Genomic DNA, 23,093 nt, shown 5'->3' on the forward strand with positions numbered 1-23,093 from the left:
GCCAACTATGAAAAGTTTAATTGTAACATTTTTGTTCCAAAGAACAGGAGCTTAAGATAATTTTGCTGTTAAAAGTGCTACAAATGTAATGATTGTTCTTTTTGTTATTATTTAAGAATACAGGTTGATTGTTTGTAAACCAGGCCTGTGACATTTTGTTCACTTTAATTTTGCAAATCACAAGACACTGGGATTAAACCATGGTTAAGAATCTCATTTTATTATGAAGTGCTAAATGCAGTTTGAACAGATGCATGCATTTGGATTTTACAGCATATTTAAGTTTAAGAACTTCCCAAACCTGGAAGCTTTTGGTTAATCCATACAGGAAGGGAGAGATAGGATGGGAATGTGTGAGCACAAACTTTGTTTGTGCCCACCAGAGACAAACAGATGTTTGTCATTATTTCTGAGTTTAGCCATTATTAATAATGAATTGTTGTAATTTAATGGTAGAATATGGACTAAATCTAAAGGTATCTTCTAGGATCAATTGCCCATAATATGTTAATAAAAACAGGAAGTTGTATACCAGAATTTTAACCAAATAGGTAAATGTAGTTAATCTTCATAGCTTCTGTGCAGTCCCACATGGGCCTGTGTTGCGCAGGCCTGCCATGGAGATCTCTTACCAAAGCTCTCCAGAAGGTTTGGAGTGCTCAGCCTGCTTCCCCTCATAGGCTGGCTCCTTCCCATCCAGCCAGCACATGGCAGGGTGGGGTGAGCGCTCCTTCCCTCAATCCTTTCTTTGCCACCTTGGATACCAGATGTCTTTGCTCTCTTCTGATCCTTGCAGGTTTTTCTCTAGTGATTTTGTTCCTTTGTTCAGTTTTCTTCCCTTTGTCTAGTCACGCTGCTTCATTCCTACAGAAAAAGGGGATTGGAAGGAACATTTTATTATCAGACTATGGCTCTTTTTTAAAAAGTGCATTGATTGTGGCCTAAAAATGGCTCAGTTGGATGGCTGTGACCATTGTCTCCCATGTCTGGATGAGGCCCACAATGTCTCTGCCTGCTCTGTTTGTAAATAGTTAACTTCAAAGGCTCACTTGGACTGAGCTTCCAGCCTGAAAGCTGTTGTTTGGAAGAAGGCTTTAGCAGCTCTGGGCAAGATCAGATCCCTTCTAAGGAGTTGGAACCAGACCACCAGACCTATACTCCCCTCCCCCGGGTCAGTGCTATTGGAATTTGTATTGGAACCAGGCCCACTATCAGTTACAAAGGAATTCTTGGCTGACGGCATGTAGTACCTCAGAACCACTGCCATAAAAGAAATAAAATCAAAGTTGAAGTCCTCCTCCACCCAACTGGGAGTGGATCTGTCCCCTATCTGATGACCCCGGACCTCTTCTCCAGTTCACAGACACTCACTATCTCCTTTGTCCAACAACAAAGTTTTTGAGGTTGCTCCCCAGTCTCCCACTGAAGTTTGAAGCTCCTGTGGCTAAATGGAATCACAGATCTTTGGGAGACTCCCCAGCCCAGCAATATTGGGGACTGCTACCTCTGCAGTGGTTCCAGTAAACACTGCCCATATACTGACCTATGCTGTGTGAACAACAGCTCCCACCTTCTGTGGAATTGAGCTCCCAGCCATGTCATGCTCCCCCATCAGGCCCGTTTGCTATGGATCCGAGTCCCTTGGAATCGGACAAGGAAAAGCCCCCATCTTAGGTGGTTCCGACGCCTCCTTGGAACTGTCACTGGACATATATTGCAGACTTGTCACCTGTTTCCCCAACAGAAGATTTCTCTCTCTCTACTGCAAACAGCTGGCCCAAATGACTAAGTGTTTTAATATCAGAATGATCTGCTGAGAACCAGCTACGTCTGACCTAATTTTGAATGTTCTTTACCCACCCAACATGAGCTTAACCGCTTTCCCAGTGCTACAGGGATTGCCAGACATATTCAAAACTATCTGGACTAAGTCAGCATCGGTCCCCCCCACTGCCAAGAAAATTGATCTTATGTACAAGGTTTTAAGAGAGAACTGTGATTTTCTTTTTACCCACGCTATTGTCAACTCCTTTGTGACAGAGGAAGTCCCATCAAAGTAGTGCTTTGGGCCTTACTCCTCACTGTTTGACCAGGAGGGACGTAAATTTGACAGCCTTGGCTGCAAGATCTATACTTTATCAGCCCTAACTGTATGCATGAAAAACTTTAATGCCATTAAGGGGCTCTACCAAATGTTCCTATGGGAAAGAATGGCTACATTCATTGATTCGCTTCCAGAAGAACAAAAAGCTGTGCCAAAGTCCTACAGACAGAGGGCTTCAAACTGGGAAATCAGCAACTAAATGCCAAATGACATATCATAGAATCACTTTCATCATAGTCCTACAGCACCACTCCTAGCTCCACTGCACCCTTCCCAGTGAATAGAGGACTTCCCAACTGACATGGTGAGGAGTCCTGTTCTATGTCTTCCCCCCAATCCTCTTGCTAGGGAGGCTTCTCACCAAGTTTCGAGAAGACAGATCCAGGTCTACATAAGTAAGCAGGGAGATACTGGTTCCCTCTCTGTCTGTTCAGAAGCTTCTCTCCTTTGACACTGGGGCATCCAGTATGGTGTCTGTTTGGAGGCTATTCACATCACTTAGGTGGCAAATGGGACAGCTGATGCTCACAGGAGAGGCAACACATCTACCCATGAATGGTCTCTCAAGGACAATTACCTCGCTGTTGTGTTCTGCCAGTGTGGGCAGCCCCAGGTCAACCTGTTTACCTCTTCTTCAAATGCCAAGTGCCCCCAGTTCTGCTTGCTGGCAGGGGCAGATAACCATTCCATGGGCAATACCTTCCAACTGACATGGTGAGGAACCTTGTTCTACATCTTCCCCCCAATCCCCTTGCTAGGGAGGCTTCTCCCCAAGTTTCAAGAAGACAGATCCAGTTACATTCCAGATTGCACCTTTCTTGCCCAAATGAGTATGGTTCTCAACACTGTGGATTTTGTTCCAAGGTCAATGCACCTCTCTCTGTGATGTCAGACCAATTCCATTATAGGTCCTTGCTTTCACCACAATGCCCAGTCTCTGCATCTAACAGCCTGGTTGATGTTTACCAGAGTGGTTAGATAGAGTGGCAGAGGTGTTACTATCCTCTGGATGCTCCTCCACAAGGAAATCATATGTTGCAAAATGGTCCAGGTTTCTTTCCTGGGTGACTGCCCACAACCTTTCCCCAAGTCCTGCCTACTGACATGTTTTTGAATGCATACTTCACTTGAAAGTCTGGCTGTCAACCTCAGTTAAGATCCATCTGTCAGCTGTTTCAGCCTTTCACAACCCTGTTGTAGGTTTTTCAGTTTTCTCAGCTGTGGTTTTCAAAAAAATTCCTCAAGGGTTTATTTAACTTACACCTTCCAGCACCCCCTCCCATTCCCCAGTGGAGTCTCTCATTAGTATTCTCTGCAGTAATGTTTTAAGCCTTTTGAGCCCTTTGCCACATGTGACTTGTGCTGTCTTTCCTATAAGGTAGACTTCTTTCTGGCAATTACCTCCGTCCAAAGGGTAGGGGAGCCCAGGGCTCTGTGAGCTTCCCAGCCCTTTACCAGGTTTCACCAGGTTAAGGTTGTTCTCTGCCCTAGTCTGGACTTCCTCCTGAAGATTTTGTTCACCTTCCATGTTTCCCAGGGCATAGTTTTGCCAGTGTTTTACCTTTTCCACATCAGACAAAGAATGGACCCTACAAATGTTAGATGTTTGGTCACTATTTAGACTTGTACCGCATTCCTGCAGAGGGAGGACAACCTGTTGGTCTGCTTTGCTGACCCCACGAAGGCCAGGCAGCCTCTTTCCAAACCACCTCACACTGGGTTGTCAAAGCCACCCAACTGATACAGTTTGCCTCCATCTCAGGGCTCACTTAGCCAGGTCTCAGTCTTCTCAGAAATGTCCCCTTGGTCAGTATCTGCAAGTTAGCCTCCTGGTCCTCCCCATCAATGTTCATCAAGCACGATGCAGTCAATGTTGATTCTGGATGGGATGCAGCTGTGGGGAAAGTGGTTCTTATTTCACTGAGGATCCTATTCCCACCTTTTGCTTGTAAGTCAGCTTGGTATTCAGCCATGTGGGAGTGCACAGAAGCCATGAAGATGAAAACAAGGCTGCACTTATCTGTAACTGTTGCTCATTTAGTAGTCTTCTGTGCAGGCACACATTCCTCCCTCCATTCCCTGTTGTGGGATCCTTGCACTCTTGAGTTCCTTGAGGTCCTTGCATGGTGATGAAAAGGGACTGAGTGAAGGAGCGTTTGCCCCACCCCATCACATGTTGGCTGGGCAGGAAGAAGTTGTCCTATGAGGGGAGGAGGCTAAGCACTCTGAATGTTCTAGGGAGCTTTGCTAAGAGATCTCCATAGCAGGCCTGCACAAATGTGGTCCCATTTGTGTCTGCACAGAAGACCACTCAATGAAAAACAGGTACAGGTAAGTGCAACCTTGTTTTCTATATGTAAACTGTTGAAACAACAATCTGATTTTTCACAGACAATACTACTCTCTTGACTCTATAAGAGCACTTGGTCAAAGTTTTATTGAATATAGTGTGATCTTTATTTTTTTTTCCATTCTCTTTTACAGGAGACATGGAATGTGGTTTCGATTGCGGAAGCTAGTAATCTGGTTGTTGGGAGTGTACATAGCCATTCCATTTATAGTAAAACTTTGTCCTGGTATTCAGGCAAAGCTCATCTTCCTAAATTTTGGTAAGATTCATGTTTTTTGTTTTGCTTTGCCTTGAAATCATGTGGAAACTTAATAAATGGGTTATAAAGAACAAAGGGCACCTCTGTTAATTTTTCCTCCTCCGCAAAAAGATTATTCTTTGGTGTTCAGCAGGATTTTATAAATCTTTCATGTATTGAATTCTATCAGAAAGATTCAAAGGTGTTCTCAGTTCTTTTGATAAAGGTTAGTTTTGGTGTGCATGGCATTTCCACGAAATGTAAGCTCTAAATGAGAGGTTTGGCAAAGATTTTAAATGTAGCGCAGAAATGGGCAAGGGTTCCTTCTGAAGAACATAAACATTCTACAAAATACATTGCTGGGGTCCCTTATCCCATGTGAAAGGAGATCCTCCAAGCATTGTACGTACCTCCTGTGTTCTGATCCAAATAATCACACCTAATCGTTAGAACTGGAATTACAGTCTGGCTCCAAAGTGATTGTATCAATACCTTTTCCACCATTCTTCCAACCACAGTAGTAATGCCTCAAAATATATTTTTCCATGTAAACCTTTCTTTGATTTTCTTTCATCCTTTAGGAATTAAAATTTTAAAAGATTACCAGAATTTCATAAAATTTTTGTCTAAGGTAGTGTCACATTAGTATATATCACAGCATTGAATTCATTGCTTTACTTTCACCTATTTTAGTGTAACATTTGCTGACTTTTATGACCTTTGGCTGAGTTATATCAAGATGATGTGTACACATTTCAGTTTTTTGTTTGCTAAAAAACCTGTCAGGGTATCCAGGAATTCTTACTGATATGCATCATGTTCTTATTTAATTGCAGAAACAATTTGCCACATTGCTTTTTGAGTCATACAGAAAATCTTAACTATCTTTCTCCTCTCCTCTTCTCATCATCATCATCATCATTATTATTAGGGTTTGTAGAATCTTTCGGGCTCAAGTGCTGTGTTCTACTGGAGAAAGTTTTTCTTCCAGACGTTTCGTTCTCAGCTGCGGAGAACATCCTCAGTGGCGTTGCAGCCAGAGCAGGCGCTCAGACCTTCTTGGCTGCTGTGCATTGAGTGAGGCCAGGGCTGCTGGAGAGCTGCTATTTCTAGGCTGGAAATTGTGTTAATTGCTGGGAGGGTTGGAAGGGGTGTGAAGATAAGGAAGATGGTTGATGACTGTGCTGATTGTTCTGTGAATTTCTGCAATTTATAGTCTGTGTTTTGCAGAGCTGGATACCAAGATAGGTGGATGGAAATGCCTTCTTCCTTTCTGTTAAAGGACAGCACAGTCAACAACCATCTTCCTTATCTTCACACCCCTTCCAACCCTCCCAGCAATTAACACAGAACAATGGTCACATTCAACAGCCAGTTTCTTTATCACTACCCTTCCAGGAAGCCCCACCAAACAACGGGCACATCCACAAACCTATTGCCCTTTAACCACACCCCCTCCAGCCTAGAAATAGCAGCTCTCCAGCAGCCCTGGCCTCACTCAATGCACAGCAGCCAAGAAGGTCAGAGCGCCTGCTCCGGCTGCAACTCCACTGAGGATGTTCTCCGCAGCTGAGAACGAAACGTCTGGAAGAAAAACTTTCTCCAGTAGAACACGGCACTTGAGCCCGAAAGATTCTACAAACCCTAGTGATGTTACCAGCCGTGAAAACCTGAAATCTTTGATCATTATTATTATTATTATTATTATTATTATTATTATTATTATTATTATTATTATTATTATTATTATTATTATTATTATTATTATTAATATTGTTTTGACTTCATGAATCACTTCATCCCAGCTGAAGCTAAGCTCTAGGCAATGTACAACCATAAAATACATACAATAATAATTAAAATCAATTAGCTAAAAACAAATTACAAACTCAGTGATGTCTGCTATAAAGTGCTACCAATTCCTGCTTCCTAGACACTGCATCAGGGACAGGGGGCCCCGTTGGAGGGGGGAGGGAGAGGGTGCCAGTCTGGCAACCATTGCTGTCCTCAAACAGAAGCCTGGTGGAACATCTCCGCCTTTACAGGCGCTGCGAAATTGTAAAAGATCCCATAGGGCCCTAGTCTCTTCCAGCAGACTGTTCCACAAAGTTGGGGCCAGGACTGAAAAGTTCCTGGCCCTTGTTGAGGACAGCCAGATCTCTTTAGGGCCAGAGATCACCAGCAGATTTCGATCTGTGGAGCTTAATGTTCTTCCAGGAACATAGTGGAGGAGGCAGTCCTGTAGATACGTTGGTCCCAGACCGCTCAGACCATAACCAAAACCTTTACTGTTTCCAATTGCTGATCTGTAATTTCATGTTGCTACTCATGACTGCTTAAGAACCACTTCTTAATGTATTTTCAGATGTTTTCAAAGTATTTGTTGACCTGCTATATATCCAAGAGTTGATTTTATTGAAATAGTCTGCATCTCTTCTAGAATACCTGTATTGTTCTGTCATTATGCCAAGGGCTTTTTTTCTGGGGGAACATGGTGGAATGGAGTTCCAGAACTTCTTCATGGAAACAGTTCTCAAAAAATGTTTAAAAGTTCATGAGGGGGTGTCCATGTATTTCTCCTTCATTTCCCTTTTGAGAGTTCTGGCACCTCTTTTTCCAGAAAAAAAACCCCTGATTATGCCTCTACTAATATTCTTCATAGCTGAGCTCATGTATGTCTTGTTTGACATTCCCTTGCCTTAGCATATTTTAGCAGTGATATGCAACCTACAAGATACTGGGTTTTTTACGTCTTCTCTCCTCCCACCCCCTCCTTAGTATGATGAATAAACACAGAACTTCTGATTATGAGATTTGTCAGTAACTGATGCTGTATGAATCTTTTTATGTGTATAGTTTTCAGGACTGGTTTCTATACTGCCTGCTGGACCTCTGAGCAGTAACAAAATACATAGTCAATAGTCTTGTCAAATTGTGGCATGAACTTGATTAGAATGACAGATGTAATATCTGAGCTAATTCAAAAATGAATTGACTGTCTCTGTTAAAGCAATGAAATTCCCTTTTAAAATATTAAATCATTTACATAGTCTTACCTATGCTTCCTGTTGAGAAATGCTTTCCGTAATAGCAGGTGACAAATAGCAAAGCTTTTCCTGTGCTGCTAGGTTTGGAGTGAGCATCTAACTAATGATACTGCAATGAAGTTTTTTCAAAAAAGGAGAGATAAGCCACCATCTACATCAAGGCATTTTTGACTTCATGGTAATATTTGAAATTTTTACTGTGGTCAAAGAGTAGGCAGTTAATTGAGTGGCATATCAACCTTAGTGCATCTTAAAATCATTTCATACAACCACTGAGATTGGCGCTGTCAGGTGTGTGTATCGTAATTAGTGCAATATCCTGTATACTGGAATTTGGTTAAGCCAAGTGTGTATATCATAATCCTGTATAATGACTTCAGTGCTGTTTTTCTCCATAGTCTGACTGCAGTGTCTTGTGTTGAATCTTGTGCCTGTATTTATTTGTTTGGTCTTGGTTCTCAGGCAGATTCCACTTCTGTTATTTCCTGTTGAAGTGTCTTCTCTGTACTGTCCATTGTAGGCTTTCTGAGAAGGTGATGACCAAGCCTTACAAGTACTGCAATAGAGAAGGTGACTTTAGATGTCATAGAATATGTTCAGGGCTTGTGTGACAGCTCCACAGAGCTTGATAGGAGCAGCTGCATTCCTGTATCAAGTAGGGCATTTTGATGTTTTGTTTTGTTTCTAACATTAAAAGATTCGTACTACCATTTCTGGCTGAGAAGAAAATAGTTTGAAGCTATGGGAAGTGTTCATTTCCCGTAACCCATGCACTCCTTTTGAGGTGGAATCAAACATCCTCCCTTGTGTTATACATGTCCATGGATGTGTCATCTGTATCAAATTGACCCTGATAAACATGTATGGAATCTGAGACCTTTAAAAACCAGCCACAGAACTACTTCCTCATATTACTGAAGAGCTTCTCTGAACACAACTCATGTGGCATGCTTTTCAACTGTTTTATGTGTCATTGCCATCCCCTCATCCATGCCCTCAACAACCTTGCCGCTGCCCTGAATGTACTCAGATGGTAGCTACTCTTCCACTCTCTCTTACCCCATATATGCACTTCCTTTTGTCTTGACATAGTCAAGGCCTCAGGGCTTTTTTTGTGGGAAAAGCCCAGTAGGAACTCATTTGAATATTAGGCCATGCCCCCTGACACCAAGCCAGCAGGAACAACGTTCCTGTGCATTCTTGCTCAAAAAAAGCCCTGAAAGGTACAAAGTGTATAGCATCTAGATATATACACAATAAATAATTTGTAAAAATTCTGTGAGAATGCATCCTAGTATAAAAGCAACTACAATCAGCCTGGTCACAAACCAAACCCAGCTATAAAACTTCAAATAGATCTCATCATAAAACCCCCGTGCTTCTCCAGAGGCCTTTTTAAACAGTTCTGTTTTGCAGCCTCACTAAAGATCAGGAGACTTTCTTCCCCTTTTCAGGGTGGCTAGAACATCTATAAGTAGAAAATTATTGTGTGATCAGTTTACAAAAGAACTTAGGCTGAAACTCCAGTGTCATGAAGAATCTGTCAGCAGTGTCCAGTATTTTTTTTTAATTTTGTGGAGTGCTGATAGAAAGAAGACATGATGCTATCTGGAATTTGTTTTGTTTGTGTCTACACGGAATGTTCTAGTACCAGCTAGTGAAAAAAAAACTGTTGTTCTAGCTGTCCTGTCCTGTCTCACCTTATATGCTGTGCTAAATGCTATTCCTGCTGTTATACAGAAAGTTCCCTGTTGGCTTTCATAGATCTGCGAATACAGTAATGAAAAATAGCATTTAGTGGGACTATCTTAAAAGTTCCCTCACCCCATCCTGCTAACATATTTAGTAACCACAGAAAGATAAAGGTAGTCCTCTGTGCAAGCACCAGTCGTTTCCGACACTGGGGTAACATTGCTTTCACAACATTTTCATGGCAGATTTTTTTATGGGGTGGTTTGCTATTGCCTTCCCCAGTCATCTACACTTTCCCCCCAGCAAGCTGGGTACTTATTTTACCAACCCCGGAAGGATGGAAGGCTGAGTCAACCCCAGGCCGGCTACCTGAACCCAACTTCCGCCGGGATCGAACTCAGTACTGCAGTACTGCAGCTTTATCACTCACTCTATTTGTGTTTGGAGGAGAGAACAATTTGTAATAGTGTGATTTATAGAAAATGTAATAACTGTATATGGATAAAGTACTTGTGTCTCAAATAAGAATATTCTGGTTGACTGTAATCCCTGTACTTCTTAGACTGGAGGCTGTGGTATTGTTAGGATTTTGTTAGCAGACTTATGCAGATTAAACCACAAAGCAGCCAGGCACACACATTTAGCTTTAACAAAGTAATCTTTATTTGTCTAGTGAGGAAAAAGGGTAACTTGGAGTCCTACAAAACAAGAAAAGGATTTAACATCCTATGGGTCTTCTCTGACTACATGTTGACACTCTGAGATCTAGACAGCAACTGGTGAGGAAGACTAGAGAAGACAAAGGACCATAAACTGAAACCCAATGCTTTCTCCCTAGTCCACCCCCAGTGTATTGATTACCCAATTAGAGTTTACCAACACAGATTAATATGCATATTGACACCTAGCTTCTGGCAGGAAGTACATTGACTGGCTAAGTATCAGCAAGTGTAAACAAACAATTATCACATGACTCCAGGAAGTAAAGTTGCCAAAAACCCAACAGGTATCCCCAAGAATACACTTGCATATGTACACACTTTAGTTTTAATTACATTATGGAACATGGCTTGCATTGTTGGCTCTGCTACTGTTATTGTCTGACTGAATTGCTCAGCAATATGCCTTTAGGTCAAGCCGAGAGAGAGACGTATGTGGTTGATTAAGAAACCCACACCTCATAAGTCTTACGCATGACAGAGCTTTAAAAACAAACACATGACTGTTCATTTTTTCCATGTATGAAAACTTTTGCCTGCTCATACATCAGTAATAAATATTCAAGCAATGTATTCAGCTAAATAATACCTTTATTTATGTACAGTATGTCTTTCTCACTGAGATGCCAAGCGTATGCAGCCCTAGGGATAAAGTTCAAGACTCTGGTCTTGCTGCCCACATACTCAGCAGAATTAAATCTTAGTGACTGAAACAATTCATTAGCTATCTGTATACATTGAAATATACTGGGCAAGATCACTTAAGACCAACCTAGATAGCAAAACGCTAGCCGCATTTGTTTAATTGAATTTCTGCCTTGGAGTTTCAGGGTCTGATGTTGATGTTAAAAAAGCATGCAGATGAAGAGGAGCTGACCTGTCTCCCATATCCCCTCTTGATGCTCAGTTGACCTGGGTTCTTTTATTTATGTCTCTTGCATAATCTCATCTGCTAAGTATATGAAATAATGTCAATGAGAATTAAAATATAACATTTTGAATTCATACATTATTTACACTGTGTAATAAAATAGATACTTCTAAAAAAATTCATCCTGCTCTGAATTTCAGGAACAGGAAATGCATTTAATAAGTATCTGTTTTGACATACTGAGTTGGCAGAAACTATTATTATTTAATGAGTTCATTATTTAAGTATCATTGTAGCTGCAGTCTTTGTTTTGTAACAGATTGCTTAAAGGATTAAAGTAACCATGCATATTCTCTGGTTTGTCCAGTCTCTGTATCATTGGGTAATCTTTCCGCACATAATTACTTTCACAACACCTCTGTGATAGGAAAAGCAACTTGCCAAGAAAAGCAGTGTGCCAAAGGACTTACAGTGAGTCCAGTGGGGTTTGGATATAGATCTCCTGTTCTCTTCTCTTGATCATGGAATGGAAGTACATATTGCATGTGATATGGTCATATGGCCAAAAATGGCTCCCATGTTTTGGGCCCTCTCCTGTGATATGTAGGACAGGGGTCTGCAACCTATGGCTCTAGGTTCAGTACAGAACAATGTGGCTCTTTCAATAAAGAAACTGAAATCCCTAAAGTATATTGATAAGGTAGGTGGGATGCTAGGATAACCAATATATAAAGAGAATGGCAGACAAAGATTCTTAGAGATGGTCTACAGAAAATGTAATGGTGAAAGTGAATACTTGTCAGTAATCCAAGTGAGAATTTATTTGTTATGGGATTTCTAGGCCACCTCTCCAAAGTCTGGCTCTAAGAACCATGCACAGATTGTTTACTACTGGTACGGAATCTTGGAATGTAATGATGTCACATCATGAAATAAGTGATTCTACAGATCACAAGTGAGAGCAGATGTTGACATATGATGCCAGATGTTTTCACGTAATGTGTAGTGTTGTTCTTAATTATATGGGAATTCATTTACTTCATTTTCTTAAACGCGAGGAACATTTTATGACCATAAATTGTACACTCATAGTCCCAAACTGTATGGAATTAAATGCTGTCTGTGGGTTGGACAACTTGAGTTGGATAACAAGATCTGCTTTTGTTTGACTTAATAGTTATCTAAGCATACAATGCAAGTTGTGTGTTTTTAGAGCCATTACATTGGCCGTATCATGTGAAACTGAACGTAAAGATTTTCCAGTATTTCAGAAACAATGTTAAAAAAAAAAAACTGCTGGTGATCCAGAATTAATGAATCTCCCCTGTGCAAGCACCAGTTGTTTCCGACTCTGGGGTGACATTGCTTTCACAATGTTTTCCCAGCAGAGTTTTTACAGGGTGGTTTGCCATTGCCTTCCCCAGTGATCTACACTTTCCCCCAGCAAGCTACAGGCTGCCTTATGACAGTTTCAGTGGTTGCCACAATACAGAAGTATCTAGCCAGGAATGCTGTCAGTTCAAAAATAATAAAATTATCTGTACCCAAATCACAATATATTAAATTTATGTCAACAGCCAAAGCTGGTTTAAATCTTAAAAGGAGCACACAGGTGCACAAGCACTTTTCATTCTGTTTGAAAACAATATACATAAGCAGTTGGCGGCAGCAGCCAAACCACTGAGATGTGCATGCAGGTGCACAAAAACGTGTAATGCCACTTGGATATAGTAATATAAACCAATAGTATTTTGTAACAGGAGGTTCAAAATAACATATTTCCAGGAAACAATTAAGTCTCAGAGATGAACCTCATGAATAATGAAGTCTGGAAGTCGTAACATTTGTCCTGATGCGCTTTGTGTTTTGGTGTCTCCTTTGTCAAGGATGAAGGCTTTCTTTTTGGAACCACATGGTTTAAATCAAAGTTTGGACTATTTTTGTAAAAATGTATAAATATAGACCTATAAAATATATTACTGTAAGATAAGTAACAGCTGCAAATAATTAGTGTATGGTCCCTTTAAAGAGGGAAGGACTTTTGAGAACCTTTCCATCAAGTAAAGACTGAGCAGCTAACCGGGATATTGTTGACAGGATTTGAGGGTATGACTCACTCTGTTTATAATAGGATGTGATGTTGTTTTGTGGATATTATTATATTGTGTATTATCTTTGCAGTTCCAAAAAGAAAGCCTGCAATCTTGACAAAGGAGACACTGAAACATGGATTACACTAGGACAAGTGTTGTTACAACGTATAGGCTTCATTATTCATGAGGTTCATCTCTGAGACTGAATTGTTTGCTGGGACTATGTTATTTTGAACCTGTTGTTACAAAATACTGTTGGTTTATGTTACTACATCCAAGTGGCATTGCATGTTTCTGTGTGCCTGCATGCACATCTCAGTGGTTTGGCCACTACCATCAGCTGCTTAGGTATATTGTTTTCAAATGGAATGAAAAGCATTTGTGCACTTTTTAAGATTTAAACCAGCTTTGGCTGTTGACTTAAATTTAATACATTGTGGTCTGTCATTATTAAAGGTGGTAATTTTTATCATTACTGAATTGATGACATTCCTGGCTAGATATTTTTGTATTGTGGTTACGCATATACCAGAAGTCTTTTTGTTTAGTATCGTTTCAGTGGTTGAGCTGGTGCTGGTGTACCATACACACACAATGGGCTGGATCCTACAATTGCTGTAGTAGAAGGAGATTCTACAAGAGGATCTTCCCTTTCTTCCAGCAACTCCTTTCCAACTATTCTCTGAAAACTCTCTGCTTGTAAATCCCCTGTAAATTCACCATGGCATGCAAGCTGCAGTGGAGGAGCTGGAGCATAATGCTCCCCCAATTGTCCACTAACAGAGCAAGCATTGAACACTTGCAAGATGTTATACTTTTTTATAGTGCTGAGGAATATGTTACTACTATTAGATGTATCTGAAGGGCATGAGAACTGCCCACTAAGAAACAAAATCTTGGCACAGCCGCTGCCTTGTTTTGCCTGAAGAATGTGTGGACATCACTTTTTAAGGGGTTGTATCTTTCTGGCAGCTGGATAGCGGAGGAAGAAGATAAGCATGGGCTCTTTCATGAAGTCTGAGGTTTAATGCAGAGGCTTTTTATAGACAGTATTACATTTTTACTGTTTCAGGACACCATATGTAAGAAACTTACACACTGTGTTCTTGGGGTACTTGTTTTCTTTCAACATATACATATTAACAATTGGAGCATTTTTAATGTGAACAAAGATACAATTGTTCATCAGACATTTCTGGATATGCAGAATATATCTTGATGATAGCTATGCACTAAGGAAAGCAGCTTCATACTAGATAAAATTGTGGGGGGGGGGGTTTAGTTCAATTAGTTATACATAATAAACAATTCCTCCTGGCCTTATCACTTAATTATTGAGTACTTCATTGCTTTATCGTGGTAGCCATTTATGTGTTTTGTATATTTAAATAGTAGCTGTGAGACTAATCAGCTGGTAAGCAGAACGTAAATTTAGTTTCTTCTGATTTTTCTATTTCAGTGAGGGCACCCTACTTCATTGACTTGAAAAGGCCTCAGGACCAAGGTTTAAATCACACCTTTAACTACTACCTACAGCCAGAGGAGGGTGTAACAATTGGAGTCTGGTAAGGAAGGCTTTGTCTGGCTGACCATCTCTGGAGTCTTATCATCATCATGCATATTAGGGTTACCAGGCATGTCTCTTTTTTTTGTTTAATGCTTGTCCTATTTTGGACTCTTTTTAAAAAAACTGATGAAAACATCCTCTTGGATTGGAATGTTGGGAATATTTCTAGTTAGTAGCAATTATCACAGTTTAAATAGTTGGGGTTTTTAAAATGAGATTTGTCATAGTGATCACTTGTAAACAGTAGTGAGTTGGGAAATGTGTTGTTTTTTCTTTTTAAAATATGCTAACATATGGAGGTCATGCTTTTGATCTAATCACTAGGAAAATCTTGAGCCTCTACAAGAGCACTCCTGCAAATGTTGCTTTTTCTTGCATTGGTTTATTATCTGTGACTGCAAACACAATGACCTTTAAAAAGATACACTGTTTTCTGGGCTTAGTTAGGTAGCACAGCGTTTCCCATTTGCAGGGTCGCGACCTGGTACCAGACCATGCAAGCCTCAGTGCCGGGTCAGAAGGGGTGGCCTGACTGGCTCCACGCCCCCTCCCCTCTCTATTTATCTTCGGCACTGCATGCGGTGCTGCACTTCAGCCCCCCTCCCCCAATGCTGCTGCTGACTCTAGCACACTCTGACCGTCCTCCACCTGGAGGACGCTCAAAAAGCGCTACAGAGACTGTGCTCTGGCCAGAAGCCCTCCTCCGTCCATCTCTGATATTCGGAAACATCAGAGAGGGTGGGGAAAGCTCCTGGCTAGTGCACAGTCTCTGTATAGCTCCCTGAGTGTCTTCCACTTTGAATATTTTTACCATTAATTTTTAGGTTCTGTATTAAAGTAACAAAGACCTAATAAGTCAGGACTGCTTCTCATGTTAGGATGAAAAACATGCCAACCTTTTTGACACTGCAGGCACTTTTGGCATTTTGAGAAAAGATTGGTTCCATTTGAACACGTTTGTGAGGACAGGGCCAATCACAAAACATGAGAGGTTCTAAGCCTAGTATCTTCCTACAACAGAAGTAGCTGCTACTGAGTAGGTTATGCCCACAGGTTGAAGTCAACTGAAATTTGGTGGAAAAGAGGTGTAGAAATGTTTTACATAAATAAATCCTTCCTGGGCTGAAGCACCTCCTGAAACCAAGAAGGCAGAGGAAAACTGGGATTGACCCTTTGCTTTGGCAAAAAAACACAGTTTGGTTTCAGTTTCCAAGGAGAGGGGAGGCCAAACAGAAAGATTTCCAATCCCAGACATACAGGAAGAGAGTCTCTGTCTGCGGCAAAACAAAGCTACATGGTTGTGACACACCTGTCTGGGATGAGCTTGGCATTACTGCTTAGATAGATTGGGGAAGGTGACCCAGTATTCCCAGATTTTTTTTCCCCATTCAGGACTCTCTGGATTTTATTCTGCTTCCTTGAAGTATCAGGAAACACATTGGTGAATATCATGCTAGGATCTCTCCAGCAAGTCACTGTGTTCTATGGAACATAATATAGGAAGGATGAGGACTTACTTAAACAGGTCAGAGTTCACGGATTACTGTTAAGTAGTGATTAGAGATGCCTCTGCTTAGAGATGTCAGTGTTCATAATTATGCCTCGGATAATTACGAACTCTGACTTGTCCAATGTGTAATACTTAGCAGCATTATGAATTATATGTTGGTTCCCCCAAAATGTTTTCTGTGTCTCAAAAGTATTTCTATGCATTCTGAACTGCAATAGGTGGCTAAACATATGACAGGGCCTTTTTCAACAGTGGCACAGAAATGCTGACTCTCTAGCCTCAGAGGAGTTTGTGTGGCCCTTTCTTAAAATGTGTTCAGGCACCGAACAGGCATCTTTGTTCCAGAGAATGCTTGAGGTCGGGGGTGGGTTTGGTTTTTTCTTTCTTTCTTTTTGTTCCATTATTTCTATTTTAATCTGTTGTTTTTCAGTTGTATTTATTGGCTGTATCTGGAGACTATGGGCGTTTTCGCACTGACCTTAATCGGCAGCGACGTCCCTCTTCACCACGCAGGATCTGTGCGGATTTCGCACCAATTGCTGCGGAGCACCCGGAAGAGCCGCAAAGTCCCGCGGCTTTTGCGGCGCAAATGGAAACTGCCAAAAACCAGTTTCCATTTGCGCCACAAAAGTCGCGGGACTTTGCGGCTCTTCTGGGTGCTCCACAGCAATTGGTGCGAAATCCGCACAGATCCTGCGCGGTGAAGAAGGACGTCGCTGCCGATTAAGGTCAGTGCGAAAATACCTTATATTTTTATAAACTTTTAAGCTACTTTGAAATGTGCCTTAAACAGATTTTTATGTAATCAACCTGAGTTGGATCCCGGCGGAAGCTGGGTTCAGGTAGCTGACTCGAAGTTGACTCAGCCTTCCATCCTCCCGAGGTCGGTAAAATGAGTACACAGCTTGCTGAGGGTAAAGTGTAGATGACTGGGGAAGGCAATGTCAAACCATCCCGTAAAAAAGTCTGCCATGAAAACGTTGTGAAACCAACATCACCCTAGAGTTGGAAACAACTGGTGCTTGCACAGGGGTTTACCTTTACCTTTTTAATCAACAGTCAGGCTGACCAAACCACTTTGTTGGTGCATGTACAGCAGTTTTTTTATGTTAACCACTTTATCTTAGTGAACCCTAGGTTCTTTCATGTATATTACAGGTCTTACAACCAAATTAGTTTCTTGGAAACATTTTTATTCAGTTACTGTTTGATGTTGAGATCTAAAACCTGCTTTTGTTTGGCATGTGTTTGGAGTATGTGAATGTTGCTCCGCCTCAACTGGTGATGCAAGCTACATTTCTGTGAAAGCCTGTTGTCAGTGTTACAGGCTGAGAGAGAGACCAAGAAACATTTTTTCAAATACTCACAGATCATAAATATGCAGGCCTCAGATTCAGTGGAAGCTCATAGGAGCACAGCTCCTGAACCTTTCTGAGAGTTCCACCTCCTCCTGAGAGTTCCACCTCCTTGTTCATTGAATAGTATGTGCGGCTGCATAACAATCCTTGGATGAGCTCCACCACCTATTTTTTTACAAAATAACCCCTGTAAATATGAAACCAATTTTGAATTGCACCAAGGAGAACTTACCAATCACTAGTCACAATGTATGTTAGAGCTGGTGTCACACAATGGCTAAAAGACTGAGTTGCAGCCCAAGAAGTCTCTCTGCCCCTCCCCAGTCAATTCCCCCATCTGCTGTATAGGAACAATCATCTATTTTGCCAAAAGCTATGCCATTCCCCCTCTTTTATCCAGAGAGCTCAGGGAGGCATATATGGTTCTTCCTTTTTTATCCTTGCAATCAACCTTGGAAGACTGGTTAGACTGAAAGAGGGAAATTGGTACAAAGTCACCAAGTGAGTTTCTTGACAGATTGAAAATTTGAACTTGAGTCTCCCAGATCCTAAGTCTGATGCTCAACACTACATCTTACTGGCTTGCAGGCATGGTGTACAGATTATTGTGATAATAATATGTGCAACTCTTTAAAGAGCAATTGCACTAAATACTATGTTTTTATGTATAAAAGTGACATAGAAGCACTCTCGTGTGACTGATTTGAGGTGGCAGGAAAAGATCCTTCAAGTCACCAACTGTACAAATTCTTATTAATGATCCTCTGTGTCCTCAGCAGAACAAATGGGCTGATTTTGTGTTGTCCTGGGGCTCATGCTATATGTGTGTCATTCACATTAATGGGGCTAAAGAGCAAGTGGGTGCTGGACCAGAGTCTTGAGCTAGCCTCAGGTATAAAATATAAGGTCTAAAAGGTGAAGAAACTTTGCCTTATATGTTCCAAACTGTGGTTGTGTGATGTAGCAACATAACTTGCATGATAGTTTTACTGTGTTTTTTCTAAACAATGGTAGTGACTCAGGTGAGCATTTGAGAAGATGGGTAAGGTGTGTTAATACTGGGGGGGGGGGGACCTTGAAAGAAATATATAATTTTTGGATCCACATATCAGGAAACTGGGGTGGGGGTGGGGAAGTATTCCTGATTATCCAGGTTCCAAATACTGGTTTGGTATTCAGATCCAGGTGTCTTTGGAAATTCTGATATTATTTGGCTCCATTATTCCTTACATGGAATCTTTCCAGAGGGCTGGAGGAGCTGTTGGCAAATGGCACCAAAATTGCAGTGGAGCTGCTGGTGTCTGTCCATTAAATAATTCTCAGGTTTCAAATAAATTGGAACAAGAAGTCCAATTCTATGTGCCCCCAGACATCCTTCATTGTTTCTTATGAGGGGGAATGTTTTCTCCAGGGTAAAGAATACAAATACAAAAGAGCAAGCAAAGCAAGAACTGGCCAAAAGCGTCTCCAAGCAGATAGAATCAAGAAGCCCAAAGAACCAATACAGAACTGGGGGATCCCAGCAGAAGCACAAGACAATGGAAGCCTAACAGAACAAATATGCAACCTGAGAATCCAAGCCAATACCAAACTAAGGAATCTTCCAAGCCAAACCTTATAGGATACAAACAACAGATAAAGCACGTAACACATTCCATATAGCCTTTGCCTTAAATGCAATGACTGGTCCTTTAACAAAGCCAGGGTTCTCATATAATGTCCTCAAAATATGATTAACTGGGCTACATATGCCTCCACAACAGTATATTGACTTGTGTCAAACCCTTGAAGATCCAAAAAAAATGTTAAAGGAGTCCAGAGTTTCCGAAAGAGAGAATATGGGACCGCACTTCTAGAACTTTCCATGGTTTCGATCCTTCTTCAGCCTGATCTCTCATTAAAGCTGCTTCATGGATCCACAGTTTTTAAGTTCAGATCAACACAAGTAATGCACAGGCCTCAGATTCAGCGAGAGCTCACAGGAGCACAGCTCCTGAACCTTTCTGAGAGTTCCTCCTCCTCCTTCTGAGAGTTCCACCTCCTTGTCCATTGAATAGTATGTGCAGCTGCATAACAATCCCTGGATGAGCTCCACCACCTATTTTTCGGCAAAATGACCCCTGGTAATGCATAACTTCTGTTTCCAGAAATTTTGCTTGAGAACTGGAACTTAATGGCTGGAAGAGTAATACAATGTAATTAAGGCAAAGAATTTCCAGTAGTTAGCTCATTTTTTTCTTTGCAAATTTCTATCAATCAAGTAATTCTGTTTGGCTTTCCAGGCCTCTGCTGTTTTGGAATTACTATGCAATTTGGTGCTTGCTCAGGATAAGTATACTGAGCCATATCTGTGCTTTATAAGCTGCTTACTTAATGTAATTAAATGGGATATAATACTTTGAAGGATAATCTTGGATTAAAAAAGGAAGTGAGAAGTTGCTGGCACTAATGGGTTAATATAGTATGATCTGGAAGTTCTGGTGAGTAAAGAGAAACTTGCTCTGAAATGTCCAGTAATGTTCTGCCATAGGTTTTTGCTGATAATCTTTTATGTTTTTAGGTCTCTGATTGGCATAGTCTCTGCAGTTATCTGAATATTAGAGACAGCTAATTTCCTTCAGCTTCTGTCTGTCAGCAGAATTACGTATTGACTTGGATCCAGTAGAGAGCAAGTGGAAACATAAATAGTGCAGCTCTGCTTGTGCAAGATTTTGTGCAGCACCTAGTACTTTCCTCGCTGTATAGTAACAGTGCCCACAAATTGATTGCACAATGTTTTGTGCAGGCAGAAACACATATGGGGATACAGTAAGTATGGTTTAGCACAGGTAACTCTGGCATTCTGCAAGAGCACTAACACCAGCAAAAATTTTGCAATAGATCCAACACACTGTGTGTAGTTCCATTATTATTTAATGTCTTTGTTTCTTTCCAAAGTGCAGTGGCTTGGGCTGCTACTCTTAAGGAGAAGGAAGTCACAGAGGTTGGAGGGAGGAGTACTTTAACTGTTTCCTCCTGTTTACTTTCCTCTGATAAGTATTTCCCCCTCCCACGGGCTGCGTTTGGGAGGGGAATTTTTTAATCACAGAACTATACAACAGATACTCCACAGCTGGGATTTTTCCAGTCGGCGGTGGGGTCACTGGGGGGGCCCTGACAAAATTAAAAATTAAAATTAGAGGAGGAGGAGGCATGAGATCAGGGTGGGCAAGTTGCTGGCAGGCAGAACATGGAGGGCAGAGGCAGGGCATGAAAAACAAAAAAAACAAGTCCTTCCAAGAATGAACATGCACCTTGGCTCCCAGCATTGCTTGTGGAAGCTGTTGGGGAGCCGGGCAGCTGCCTGGTTTCCTTGATCCCAAGTTCCAGCATCCCTTTGCTGGGCAGCTTGGCATGGCGAGAAGTAGATGTGGCACTGCTGAGGAGCCAGCCTGTGTGGCAAGTTGATGCAGCACACGGACAGCACAATTGCTGTGGGCTATTGAGCGACTGGCTGGTAGGCATGGTGAGGCGAGGTGGTGCATGGACAGTGCAGCTGCAGTGGGCTGGCAGGCTGGGATGGTGGCAGTTTAAGGCGAGGAGGAGGAGGAGGAGGTGGTGCCCTTGCCATGCGGAAACATGCTGTCTCAGGGCTGCCACAGCAAGCAACAAAAGGTTTTTTAATAGGCAGACGAGCATGGGAATGGAGGCACAAAAATAAATATGCAAAGTTGGGGGGCCTGGGCTGGATGGGAAGTCAGGAGTGTTAACAGTAAGTTTGGGGGTGGGGCCAAGGGTAGCTGCTCCATAGGCTTAAACTGTTTTGCCATTCATTTGCTCTAGGAGCTATAGATTCAGGAGATGGTGTTCTGATATGAATCTCTAACAGAATTCTTTACCTTCATTTGACTACAATTCTCAGTATCGTTCTGGAGAATATTGATTTGCGCTTATATTATAGCTGTAACCTATTGTGCTGCTTTAATTTTTTTAACACCATTCAGACATCAAGGCTGGCTGTTTCTCCACAGCTGATTGACTGTTGTAAAATGAAGCTTTCAAAATGCAGTGTATACTATCAAGCATGAAAACTAATGGTATGCATATTCTCCATACTGAGAGAGGATATAGCTCAGTGGTAGAATTCATGCTTTAATAGCAGTATGTTCTGACTTCAATCTCTGGCATCTTTTGTTCAGAGGATATCAGGTTGAAGGTCTGGGAAAGTCCTGTGTCTGAGACCTTGGAGAACTATAACATATATAATTCATTCATTCATTCTTGTAAGTGCTTTGGCTGTAGAAGATCTAGCCTAGAAGAGCTGGCATGTATCCTGAGTTCTCATAGAAACTGAGAACACATTACAAAGAGTGAGCAGAAGATGGCAGTCCCAAAGCTATCTAATACCCATCCCATAGCTTGCCATCTCAGTGCTGTTAAAAATAGCATTTCTATCCCCTCGCTCCGCTGCCACTAGCAGCAAATGGTAGGTAAATGCATCTTGTAATGATCAAGAAAAAAACTTTATGTTACAGAGAGGGCATAAATTTGACACAGGGCTCCCTTTTTTGTTCATAGCCCTGTATTCATTGTTAAAATGAAATTGCTGCTTAAAACACTAGTCCATGCAGTGCACACAAGCGCATAGCTATGGAACTCTTCGAAGTTGTAGTATAGATAGCAATAGAATTCTGTTTAGGTGGTGCTTTGTACATAACTGTGGTTTGTGTTGTTGAAATCTATAGATGGGATGTACAGAGAAGAGATGAAATTCCTGATTTGCTGATTTACTTTTAGGCACACAGTTCCTGCAAGTTTATGGAAGGATGCTCAAGGAAAGGACCAACCGTGGTATGAGGATGCATTGGGTTCTAGTAGCCCTGTAATCCTGTACTTGCATGGAAATGGAGGTACAAGGTAAAAAATTTTAAAATGCACCAACTTCACAAAGGATAGCATTTTATTTTAATTCTAAGCTTAAATCAGGTTTGGGTCAGGGTAACTTCAGATGGCAGATTTAATATGTCATAAAGTCAACAAATCATCAGGTATTAGCTGCTTATTTTTACCACATTTGGGGGGCATCTTTTACCATTTGTGCCACAGACATCAACATATCTCAAACTTATCTCTGCATTAGATTAAAACATTGAAGGGGGAAAATGAAGCAGGAAAGTTACAGTCTGTTTTCCTAGACAGTTTTCAGTTGAACAAGTCAGGGTATTTCTTGAGAAACAACAGAATGTACCAAAGCTGACTTTTAAAAAATCGCAAACTAATGTGTACTTTTCCAAATTCTTTTAATAGAGGAGGAGAACACCGGGTAGAACTTTACAAGGTGAGAATTGCCTTATTGTTAGTGTTTGTAGCCTAAACACTACTATGTTTACAGTTCTGATAATACTTCAACTATCCAGGCTTATTATGAGTAGTCTACTAGTCTTCTCAGGAAAACTTCTAAAGCCCAGGTACTATTGTACTGTCATATCCTTCATATTTGATTTGCAGTCTCTTAATTTTTTATCCTGCCCACTTTCTTCCCTTTCCACTTTATTTTCTCAACAA

The 23,093-nt window shown here is 41.3% G+C and overlaps 1 protein-coding gene across 2 annotated transcripts in view; it reads left to right on the plus strand.

The window, feature by feature from the left end:
* The window catches only part of ABHD12 (abhydrolase domain containing 12, lysophospholipase), an 85,709-nt gene that overhangs the window by 24,189 nt on the left and 38,427 nt on the right, over positions 1-23,093 (plus strand). For both annotated transcript variants that reach the window (XM_060248795.1, XM_060248804.1), the window contains exons 2-5: positions 4,589-4,713; positions 14,574-14,679; positions 22,326-22,445; positions 22,836-22,866. In XM_060248795.1, coding sequence (XP_060104778.1) covers positions 4,589-4,713; positions 14,574-14,679; positions 22,326-22,445; positions 22,836-22,866 — 382 coding nt within the window. The remainder of the gene's footprint in view (positions 1-4,588; positions 4,714-14,573; positions 14,680-22,325; positions 22,446-22,835; positions 22,867-23,093) is intronic.

The sequence above is a fragment of the Heteronotia binoei genome, chromosome 1, assembly GCF_032191835.1.
Source record: "Heteronotia binoei isolate CCM8104 ecotype False Entrance Well chromosome 1, APGP_CSIRO_Hbin_v1, whole genome shotgun sequence".
NCBI classification, from domain to species: domain Eukaryota; kingdom Metazoa; phylum Chordata; class Lepidosauria; order Squamata; family Gekkonidae; genus Heteronotia; species Heteronotia binoei.